The 12,343-nt window shown below is 37.1% G+C and overlaps 1 protein-coding gene across 11 annotated transcripts in view; it reads right to left on the bottom strand.

Moving 5' to 3' along the window:
* INPP4B (inositol polyphosphate-4-phosphatase type II B) overlaps positions 1–12,343 on the bottom strand; it is a 366,072-nt gene that overhangs the window by 120,100 nt on the left and 233,629 nt on the right. For all 11 annotated transcript variants that reach the window (XM_038564555.1, XM_038564564.1, XM_038564554.1 and 8 more), the window contains one exon: positions 7,911–8,088. In XM_038564555.1, coding sequence (XP_038420483.1) covers positions 7,911–8,088 — 178 coding nt within the window. The remainder of the gene's footprint in view (positions 1–7,910; positions 8,089–12,343) is intronic.

The raw sequence follows: 12,343 nt of genomic DNA, 5'->3' as shown, positions 1-12,343 counted from the left end.
TTTTCTTGAAAGCACGGTTTCCATCGGTGACATAACGCCTTTCTCCAAGGCTTCAGCTATCATCTTCACGCCCTGGTCTCCCAAATCCATCTCTACCCCCTTCCTGCCCCAGCACTGTTCCCTATCTCCTTCTGAAAGTCTCTCCAGTTTAGAAGTCGCAGCCTGATCCTAAGTGTTTTTACTAAGTGGGTTCTGCTCAGCTTTTCAAACTGTGTGGGGTTGTCGCTCTGCAGCCACCCAGAGCTCTGGATCCTCAGGAACACTTATTTGCTAGATTAGTCATCAATTTCTACTAATTATGCCTTTTCAGTAATCTCAAAGATTAGTCCTTTCTAGTTCCACAGCTAGTCCTAGTTAAGATCCTTCCTACAGGGACGCCTGGGTGGCTCAGTGATTGAGCATCTGCCTTTGGCTCAGGGCGTGATCTTGGGATCCCAGGGTGTGATCTTGGGATCCAGGATTGAGTCCCACGTCGGGCTCCCTGCATGGAGTCTGCTTCTCCCTCTCCCTGTGTCTCTGCCTCTCTGTCTATGTCTCTCATGAATAAATAAATAAAATATTTAAATAAAATAAAATAAAATAAAATTTTAAATAAAATATTTAAAAAAAAGATCCTTCCTACATCGCATGTGGATACTTCCCAGAGTCTCCTTACTGGTTGATTCACTTTTCTCAGGGTAATGCTTCTTTCTACAGGACGTTCTTCAAGGCCACTGATGGTAAACATGCAGTTCCCTGAATCCCAGCCCAGAACTGCTGAAACAGAATCTGCAGTTTTAGCAGGTTCCCCCCAAGAGCAATCCTGACACTTTGCAATGCCCAATAACCTCCAACTATTCAAACCCACTGTCCTAGCTCAGTTTCTCTATTCCTATGGGGGTGATCGCCACCAAGCATGTCTTCATCCTCCCTTACTCAGTCACCTTCTGGTTTGTGTACGAGACTTTCTCTTGGGTAAATAACCAGGAGTGATCATAGACATCTATGACCTTATAGACATATATATATGTAAACTTCATGACACTGCTGGACCTTTCTCAGTACCTATAAGTGACATATGAATGTTCCAGTTGTTCCATATCCTCCCCAACTCCTCATATGCTGAACCTGTTGGACTTCAGCTACTCTAGTGGGTAGTTACTACTATCTCATTTTAGTCTAATTTTGCATTTTCCTAAAAACAAATGATGATGAACATCTTTACATGTATTAATTTGTCATCCATAGATCTTCTCTGGTTAAAATGCCATTTCGATTCTTTGGCCCATTTTTTTTTTTTATTATTTTTATTTTTTTGGCCCATTTTTAATTGAGTTGTTTGTCCTATTGTTAAGTTGAAAGAATATATATTCTGATGTAAGTCCTTTGTGATATGCATATTTTACAAAAATTTTCTCTCAGTCCATGACTTGTCATTTCATTTTTTTAAAGGTTTTATTTATGTATTCATTGGAGAGACACACAGAGGGAGGCAGAGACACAGGCAGAGGGAGAAGCAGGCTCCATGCAGGGAGCTTGATGTGGGACTCGATCATGGGACCCCGGGGTCACACCCTGAGCTGAAGGCAGACGCTCCACCACTGAGCCACCCGAGCGTCCCAATACCTTTTCATTTTTTAATAATGTCTTCTGAATAGTGTCTCTGAAAACTTTAATGAAAGTTTTTGGTTTTGACAATGTCTTATATATCATTTACTTTCTTTTTTGGTCCCTAGTTTTGTGTCCTAGAAATATTTGCCTAACTCAAGATGACAAAAATTTTCTCCTATGTTGTCTCCTAGACCTTTTTTTGTTTGCTTCTTTTTTTTTTAGCTTGTAATTAAGATCTATGAATCATTTTGAAATAATTTTTATAGATGTGTGAAGTAAAGATAAGGAAAGGTTCAATTTTTTTTGCATATGGATATCTAATTGTTCCTGAGTTTTACGTTAAAAATGCATCATTTTCCCAGTGAATTTTCTTTGTACTTTTGTCTAAAGTTATTTAAATATATATGTGTGGATATATTTCTAGATTGTCTATTTCATTCCATTGATGTCCATCCTTACACTAATAAGTTACAAGCCACATAATACATTGGGTATTACTTTTATTTATTTTTTTCTAAGTTGTTTTTCTTTTCTTTTTTTTTTTTGAGAGTGAGCACGAAGAGTGTGAGTGGGGGAGGGGCAGAGAAAGGGAGGGAGTGAATTTTTTTTGAAAGATTGTATTTATTATTTAGAACATAAGCAGGGGGAGGGGCGGAGGGAGAAGGAGACAGAGAATCTCAAGTAGACCCTGTGCTGAGCTCAGAGCCCACATGGAGCTCAACATCAGGACTCTGAGGTTATGACCTAAGCCTAAATCAAGAGTCAGACACATAAATGACTGAGCCACCTGGGCATCCCTGGGTAATACTGTTACATGTGTTGGGGCAGCCCGGGTGGCTCAGCGGTTTAGCGCTGCCTTGGCCTCAGGGCATGACTCTGGGGTCCTGGGATTGAGTCCCACGTTGGGCTCCCTGCAGGGAGCCTGCTTCTCCCTTTGCCTGTGTCCCTGCCTCTCTCTGTGTCTCTCATGAATAAATACATAAAATCTTTTTTTAAAAAAAGACATAAAGAGTAAATGTGTTTAAGCAAACCAAAGTTTGCATTTTTTTGTATCTGTCCACATACTTGCCATTTCTGGTGCTTTTTATTCTTTTGTGTAGATCTATTTTTTCCATGTTATCACTTCCTTCTGCCTGAAGACTACTTTAAAATCTGCAGGAGTACAAGCTTTCTATGAAATCTGTTTTTATTTGTCTAAAATGGTCTTTATTTCATCTTTATTTTTGAAAGATATCTTCTCTTGATATGGAATCATACTTTGTGTGTGTCAGTACTTTGAAGATATGACTCTATTGTCTTCCAGCTTACATAGTGTCTAATAAGAAGCCTGCAAGTAATTCTGTTATATGTCTCTTTTTTTCCCTCTATTTTACTTTATCTCTGCCTCTCAGCAGTTTGATGATGATGTATCTTCATTTTTTGTAATGTTTATTCTGCTTGCAGTACATGGAGATTCTTGGATCTATAGCTTCATTCTTTCTTTGAATTTTGAAGAGTTTTCATCATCCTTTCAGCAAATATTTGTCGGTCTTCGTCTCTGCTTCTTCCGGGACTCCAATGACATGCATATTAGATGTCTTGGTATTGTTCTTTAAGTCATTCATGTTCTATTTATGTTTTTATGTCTTTTTCTCTCTGTACTTCAATTAAATGGTTTCTGATATTATGTTTGTAAGTTCACTATTTATTCTTCTCAAGTGACCAATCTGCCAAGTCCACCTTGTACATATTTTTATTTCAGAAATTATATTGTACATTTTTCTCACTTCTATGTTATTCTTTTTAATCTTTCTATTTTCCCCTCATGCTGTTATGTGTTTCTCTGCTGCCCTAAATATATGGAGCATATTTAGAGTTGCTGTTGTAAGGTCCTTATCTGCTAATTTAATCATTTCTGCCATTTCTAGGTCTGTTTCTGCTGCTTGATTTTTCTTGTGGTTATGGGTTATATTTTCCTGCTTCATTTTTGTTTGGTATATGCTTATTTCGCCAATTAAATATTTACCTTTTAAAAGAGAAGTATAAAAAAAAAATAGAAATACTATCACAAAATTTCATCTTCATTTTTACTTTTTTCTTTTTTTTTTAAGACTTTATTTATTTATTCATGAGAGACACACAGAGGCAGAGACACTGGCAGAGGGAGAAGCAGGCTCCATGCAGGGAGCCTGATGGGGGACTCGATCCCAGGACCCTGGGGCCATGCCCTGAGCCAAAGGCAGACGCCCAACCACTGAGCCCCCCCAGGTGTCCTATGTTTCCTGCTTTTGAATTCTATAGGATGTTTCAGGTTAAAGGATACTGGAAATTAGTTAAGGGCCCTATCTATGTAGTATTTGTCCTACAACATCTAGTACAATATCACATAATTAAGCGTTTGATATTGCTTTTTGATGAGCAAGAATAATAATGATTTTCTAAACAAGATCTATCCATCTTTATTAAATAGAGAATGTGATGGGCATTAAAGCCAATGTCACACATATATCTAAGCTATGAGATACTGGATACCTATACATTATCTATACTTTGGTCCTTATTTTTTCAGTTTGAATTTCATCACATTACTTTTTTCTCTTTTTTCTTTTTCATAGTATTGCATCTTTCAGTCGAGTGGGAAGGAAAATATACTTTTATCCCACCCTATTATTAACCTTTCAGATCTAATGTTAAAAATTTGGCCTATCCTTTGTCTTCTCTATTCAAGCGATTCATATAAACCCAGAGTCTGCCTTTTGTTATGACCCTATAAGATTAAGTATTTTCTTTATTATTTTCATGAATTAATATGCAAGAAACAAACCCAGTCATTCATTGGGAGGTATACTAATAATTTAAAAATTGGAATAATTTGAGTTTGTGCATATTAGGACATGAAAAATTATTAAAAGTTTTTATTCTATGAAATTTCAGTGTTGTCCTCCCCATTCTCACCCCCCATATCCCTACTTCTTTCCTTAGTTGTATATACAAGTGTCCATCATAGAACTCATGGAACATTTGACCATATTGTGTAGCGGTTAAACTCACAGCATCTGGAGCTAGACTCACGAGGTATGTGCATTACATATATTTCTGTACCTCAACTTCTCCTACTGTATAAAATAAGGATATCAGCAGCACCTACTTCATAGGACTAGAAAGATTAAATGTTGAAAATAATAGTGCCACTTCATGGACTTGTGGAAAGTTGTAATAATACCCCATTCACAGTTATTAAACCTCTAATAAATACTAGCCATTATTGTCATCATCATTAGCATAACAAATAACCATTACCATCAAGAACTTTGAATCAGGAACAGATTTGTGTCTTATTCCATTTTGTGTGTCTAGAAACCACACCTGATCATTTGTAAGAATTCAGTAAATATTTTTACTTTTCATAAATTATGTTTGTTTTTTCCACCAGTAGTTGTTTAGAGGGATGTAATTTTGCTGGGAGCCTCAGTCTTGGTTATCAGTAATGGCAGACATGATATGAATTGTCTTCAAATCTACAAATACTGCTGCTCTGAGATTCTCTGGACATGCAGTTGGGTTTCTCTGTCTTTGCTTTCCACCCCCAGATTCTGAGTATATAATAAATCTGATAATTTGTCCAATGCTATCATCTCCAGATGCAACATGTTTCCTAAGAGGAGAGATGTCACCTCATTACAAAATAATTGAATGCCTAGTACAGAGAACTCTCCCACATTGGGCTATAGAGCTTCTTCGATAGTATGAACACAGATAATACTTATTATGTATTGAATATGCTATATGAATGAATTCCAAAGAAAAAAACCAAAGTATTTATTTTCTAAACATATCACTTCAGACTCAATAAGAGAAACAAAGGGACTATCCACAATAAAAGGATTTTTATGCTCTAACCCACAGTGTGCAAGACCTGATCTTAAGGACAAAATGTCTTGGGACACCTGGCTGGCTCAGTCAGCTGAGTATGCGACTCTTGATCTTGTGGTTGTATGCTTGAGCCCCCCCCCCCCCCCCCCCCGGGTATAGAGATTACTTAGAAATAAAATCTTAAAACAACAAAAATCCAGAATATTTTAAGCTAAATCTTTCTAATATTAAATTGAAATTTAAGATGCTGCTAATAATATTCATCTTTTATGCTAAGTTTGTGGATCATATGTTGTTTTAAACAATAAGCTATTAGTTGTCTTCATATATTATGCAAAACTCTGTTAACTTCTTAGATGATTCTTTGAAAATCCAGGCATGAATTCTTAAAATAAAGCATGGCTTGCAAACTTAATTTGAAAAAGGCCCCCCGATTTCAGAGGCTGATGGATTTATTAGTAGATGAAGCTTGTCTACTCAGTAGAAAAACACAGGGAACAAAGTTGGAGCAATGCTGAATTAATGGAAAAAATACACACCCTGTCCCACCCCCCGCTCCAGTCATTGCGGCAAGTTGTAAATGATGTATGAAATGACGAGCTCCTGGCCAATGCACAGGAGCATAGAAATCCTGCTCTGTAATCATTGTAGTAATAGGCCATTTGCTAAGATTTTCTGCTCAGGTGAATGTAGAAACACCTCCCATCATCTACAAATCCTAAAAAGAAATCAACCAAAATGAAATTATATTATTTTACTATATGCTAAATAATATAATTATTTATTATAATTATATTTTATAATTATAAGAGTATAATTACACTCTCCTCTTTCCCTCTGCTTTTTTCTAGCTATGACATATGTACTGACTATTAGAGATGTTTATTGACTATTGGGATACCTAAGTATTACTGAGAAGTATTACTGAGGAGTAACAAAAGATGCTTAAAAATCTTTTAAGAAGGAAATGTCAAAATACATATATTACACAGGGGATACCAGAAAGATTTTCCACTCCAGAGTCAGTCAGGTCTGGATTTGAGCCCTGGATTTGAGCCTAGGATTTGTCTGAATCCTATGTTTGACTCTAGCTGCACGATTTCATACATCTTTTTAAAAAATTTCTCTGAGCTTTGACCATTTTCCTCTGTGAGATGGAGATAATATGCACCCATGATTTGAAAATTAAATTTGAAAATTAAATGAAATAATGTAAGTCATAGAGCACAATATTGGGCAAAGTAGGGTATCTGTAAAATATGGGTCATTTTTTTCTCTCCTTTTCATGATGGAAGTACCTGTTATGTCATGGAAAGAAAGATGAATTTTGAACTGAATATCTTAGGTTTTCGTTTTTCACTTTTTGATTTATGAGACAATTCAGTTGACTTTTTTTGAATAGATATTAGCTAATTTTTGAAGAAAACAGACATTAGTTTTTTTCTTTAAGGAGATATATGATAATGGACACATAAAAATGTTCTCTAAGTGCTAGGTTTTAATATTATAAATTAACATATGTGAATAATATATATATATTATATATATATATATATATATATAATTCTCAGGTTTCTATGAATCTCTTCTTTAGGGTCATGACAAACTACAGTTACCTTATTCTGAAAAGATACTATGAGAGTTTTTTCTTTCTTTCTTTCTTTTTTTTTTTTTTTTTTTGTTCAGTTGCTTCAAGGTCATATTTATTGGAAATATAAGAAACTGCAAGATGTCCTCGGAATGCAAAGGTTGAGGATAAGTGTACTGGTTTTACATTGAAAATCGAGCTGCAACTTATCTTTTCTGTCTTGGTTCTCTCTGAACCTTCAGCTGCCTTCACGAGTTATGGAAGTTGATGTTGAGTCTTTACCCTATGCTGGCCTACCTTTCCTCTTTGCATACACCAGGGCAAGTCACCTTCGAAAAAATTAAGGCTTAGGTCCCACTACATTTCAAACAATAGCTAATATTTTTGGAAACTTTTAAAACCTTCTTCCAGCAGATAAGGTTGCAGAAAGCAAACTGAGGCAGAGGATTACCCCATGCTGCCGATAAGAAGCCACATCAGAGTCGTGCTTTCAAATGACATGACATTCTTATTCAAATGTATAGCTTCATATGCATAAAAATTAGTTGATCACCAGAAGAAAGTAATTTTCAGAATCTAATTTAACTCATTTAATAAACCCACGAACCAAAGAGAATGATAGATGTCAAGAAAAAAGAGAAAATGTACCTCAGCCAATAACAGGTTACATTTCCTACTCAAAAAAATTAATACTTAGTAAGACTCGAAAAGAGAATGAGGCCAGCTCGTTTTGATCCTGTGGCGATACTTTGAAGCTTACTTTTTAACCTAGGCTATTTTACATTTCCAGATGCTATGAAAGGCAATGTATGCAGAAAGCAACACCAGTGGGGATTTGGGGATTTCATTTTCCCCACTGTAGTGGTGATTTGGGTCTTACTTTTTCTGAAAGCATCTTTAAAGAATTCTTCAAGCTGTCTGGAGAATGCTGGCTTGCAGAATTAAGCAGTAGGTCTGCATGGGTTGCTATCAGAGGTTGTAGTTGATTGATGTTGCTGAGAACTTCTTTTGCTTTGGCTGTGTTTTCAGGTGAATAGTAAATAAACTGGTATCCAGTACTGGAACAACAAAGATAAAGACAAGTTACACAAAAAGCAGAAAGAATTTGCAGCCCTTAGTACCAGACGGCAAATGAGACACAGAACTCCAAATAGCAGGACTTCCTTTTGAACAGATCAGAACTATTCTAAGAGGTTTTTATGATGTCCTAAGAGGTTTTTAGGTAAAATGACCATGGTAGTTTTTTAAGACCAAGGTATTTTTTTAAAGATTTTAAAAGTGAACCACTTCTAAATCACCAGGAAGATTCTTTACAATTACATACATCAGGTGTCAGTATTCAAAACAAATTATTGTTAATTGCTAATAAAGCTTGAAGTCACATTAGTAGAGAGGGAAAACTATGAGCTTTTATATTCATGCTAATCTGAATATAAATCCTGGCTCTGCTACCTACTAGCTGGGTGACCTTAGGCAGACTTCAGTTTCCTCCACAGGAAATTAAGAATAAATATATAAGAATTCTAAGAGGTGGGTACGATTTGCCATCATTCATGTGAAATGCCTAAAATAGTGCCTAACACGGAGCAAGCGTTCAAGAAGTACTACCTCTATTTTTCCCCATAAGACATAGGGCAGGGTGAGTAAATTTTAATAGCCAAGAAATGGGAAGAAAATGAATTAATGCCAAGTGGGCATGAGGAGAATTTTACTGGATGGATAGAACAAGAATATCTATAGCATAGCAATGTCATTGTGCTATCTTATCACTACCCATTTTGTTCCCAGTGGTTTCTCATTTAACTTTAAAAAAAAATCTAAAATTGATCACTAATTGAAGAATTACTGACTTTTATAATCATCACCTATGAATTGGTCAAGCATACTATGAGGGTTATGAGGATTAGGATTCCATGGAATGAAGGAATTTTTGGATTACAAGAGACAAAGGAGGCATTTCAGCAGGGAAGGGAAAAAACCAGCAAAATACCAGCCAAAGAGAAAGAATGGGCAAGTTGACATGGTTGGTGCAGCACCTGCTTACATCCCTTTGCATCCGGCTGTCAAAGCATTTTTCAGGTACACCTTGCAACCTGTGTTGAGTATTTATTGAGTGTTTTCTCTACACTTACCAGTTAAATATTAAAATTCCCATAATTCCATTTCTTATTTACAAATCTTAGAATCCAGTAAGAAAAATTAACATTTAGGGAGCACTCTCCCTCCCTCTCCATTTACACTAATGATTTTTAGGGGAAAGGATCAGTTTCTGCAGGAAGACCACACTCTTTTTTTTTTTTTCACACTCTTTTTGTAAACATACAGTGAATATTCCTATTATCTTATTTATTTGTTTATCGCAATGATTAAAAGAAACATCCTTGGTTGCTTGGACTATTCAGGAGATAGGACAAGAAGCTGAGGAGGGATACAGGCTTGTGAAAGCTCAGAAACACGTTGCTACTGTGCGACAGGAGAATTTGCTCTTAATTTTGCACTTACAGACTTTCAGGTTTCAGAAGTGGGAGCCTAAAAATAAAACATAACTACTTATTATGCATATTGCAATGCAAATTAAAGGAAATGAACAAAGAACAATGGTGAGGAGGAGAAGGAAAACAATTGTCCCTGCCAGTTACCTATAACTTTTTCTGGTTCATCTGATCTCATGGGGGAGTGTGCTAAGGCCCCCAACAAAAATCACAGCCTGCGGTGTCCCCTTACTCATCTCTCTGTAAGACACAGTGGACTAGGAAATGAAACCACGCCGTGTTATTTTTGCAAAGAAAATGATTATCTAAAGATCTCGGTGGGCCATGGGGTGGGGATGTTGTTTGATAGCCAGCTCCTCCGACAGCAGAGAGAGACTTAACCACAGACCAGTAATGTGCAGGAGCTGCTTGGTGGCCCCTCGCCACGGCTGCGATCCTCTGTGCCCACAGGCCTCCCACCGCTTAGCTCAAAAGCAGAGTTCTCAGGGCCATGTGTGATCTTCCATCTTTCTCTTCCCATAACTGACCTCTTTCAGGGGGTCATGGCTGCCCTCTCACGATGCAATCCCATGCATTCTTTTGACTCCTGTCACCATTGCCTTCCATCTGTACTCATGTCATACTTCCCTGCAAGTTCCCCATTACTTTATTCCTGAATGGTACCTACTTTCATCATTATTATTTTTAAAAGATTTTATTTATTTATTTATTTATTTATTTATTTATTTATCTATCTATCTATCTATTCATTTATTTATTTATGTGAGAGAGAGAGAGTATGTGTGCACTTAAGGTGTGAGAGCAGGGATGAGGGGCAGAGGGGGAGGGGGAGGGGGAGGGAGGAGGAAAGAATTCCAAGTAGACTGCGCTGAGCACAGAGCCCCAGGTGGGGCTTGAATTCCCACCCCAGGACTCTAAGATCAGGACCTGAGCAGAAACTAACAGTCTGACGCTCAACCGACTGAGCCCCCTACCTTCATTATTTTTTTTTTTCCTACATAGGCTTTACTCTGCAAATTCCTTTAGAATTCCTCTCCGTTTGCGTCTACTGCATGCCTTTTCAAGATTTGTTTCTTGTATGTTCTTTCTGTATTGCTAGTTCGGTGGTCCTCAAATTTTAGCAGGCATGTGAATCACTTGGGGATGAGGAGAGGGCCTGGTGTTTATTTAAAAAATGCAGATTCCCTGGCAAGACTAAAAGATTCGGCTTCAGCGGGTTGCAGCATTTGTTACGACCCCCTTGGGAAATCCAACGCAGAGGCATAGCTGAGCACTTTTGGCTGTGAATCTCCTCTAAATCTTGATCTCGCTATACAAGGACTCTGATAAAAGTCCTTTTTCTTGTTCTAACTACGTTTCAAGTTCCTCGTGCTTAAGTTCATCTAATTTCCATGATACCCTTTACAAGACTAGCTTTGGACTCCATCTGTGTATCTAGCACAGGTTGTTTCACTTCCCTTCTCATTCCTCATGCTGCCGCCCTTCAGTTTTCATCATACTCCCTTTCCTCTTCCTCTTCTTCCCCAGTCTCCATCGTGGGACACTCCCATAACCCCTGCCCCTGCTCCTAAGTCCGTCTCCACTGGATCAAAGTTACATAGCAGGCATTGGTTCTCCCGGTTAAGTCATTTAACGATGAGCATCTTACCTAGTGAGGCAGAAAGATTCATTTTCCACAATAAAAGCCAATGTTGATGTCCAGGATGAAATAGTATGGTATGGAAAAAAAAAATATCACCACCCACAAAATAATTTTAAATGTACATAAATTTCCTTTACCTATTCAGTGCTTTACTCTTTAAACATGTCATATATTTTAATAGTTATAGCTTCTTAAATGGAAAGTCATGAGTATAGTTTAATTATTGAGATAAAAAGAATATAGCTAAACTCTATTTTATAGTGGTCTGAAATTTAAACTGAATCCAAACACTTGAATCAACTATCAATCAGACAAAACCGGAAGAAAGAAAAAGCATTTGCCTGGACAAAAAAAAAAAAAAAATTATAGGATGTAAATAATATAGCAAATCATGGATAATGAAAATTGAAATTCATCTTGTAGTATCTTTCTATTGATGAAATAGTGAATTAAGGTATACTCCTGTATATCTACACACTTAAATATGCCTCTATTGAATTATATATCAATTTAATTAGAAAACACACACACACACACACACACACACACACACACACACCCGTAACTCACAGGGGCATGTGTGTGTTGTTATCAGAGGTGTCTTATTTTGGAGTTGTAAAGAAAAGTAAAGCACAAAGCACGTAGTGAGATAACATTAGTATTCATAAATTCTAATTGCTAATCAAAGTACAACTAAAACAGTGATCGCATATTCTGAGTACTTATTCATCCGAATGGCTTTCTGCTGGTCCTCCTTCAGCTTCCATCCTCTAGTGCTGGCACCTTCCAAAGCTCACTCCTTGGGGCACTACCTTTTTTTAGTTTCCATGCCCTTCCTAAGTAATTTCATTTAATCTTGTGGCTTAAATACTTTAGTTGTGATGATGCCCAAATTCACAACTCTAGCCTAGGTCTTTTTCTCAGAACTCTAATTAAAAACAAAAGCCTTCCTCCTCACAGCTCCAAATTACCATGTCCCAAATTGGGCTCCCTCTCTGCTCCTCGTCCTCAACAACCAGCTCCTTCTAGACACTTTCCCATCTTAGTGCACGGCAAGTCCTTTTGAGGTGATGTGCGTCTCTTCTCTTCCTCTATACCTTTGTCCATTTTTTTCTCCCAGACAATTCTGCGTTTTCCTTCAAAAAATAAGCAGAATCCAACCATTTATTTCCATACTCA

Source organism: Canis lupus, chromosome 19, assembly GCF_011100685.1.
Source record: "Canis lupus familiaris isolate Mischka breed German Shepherd chromosome 19, alternate assembly UU_Cfam_GSD_1.0, whole genome shotgun sequence".
Classification (NCBI taxonomy): domain Eukaryota; kingdom Metazoa; phylum Chordata; class Mammalia; order Carnivora; family Canidae; genus Canis; species Canis lupus.
The sequence above is the reverse complement of the archived record's forward strand: the minus strand, read 5'-3'. Positions and strand labels throughout refer to the sequence as shown.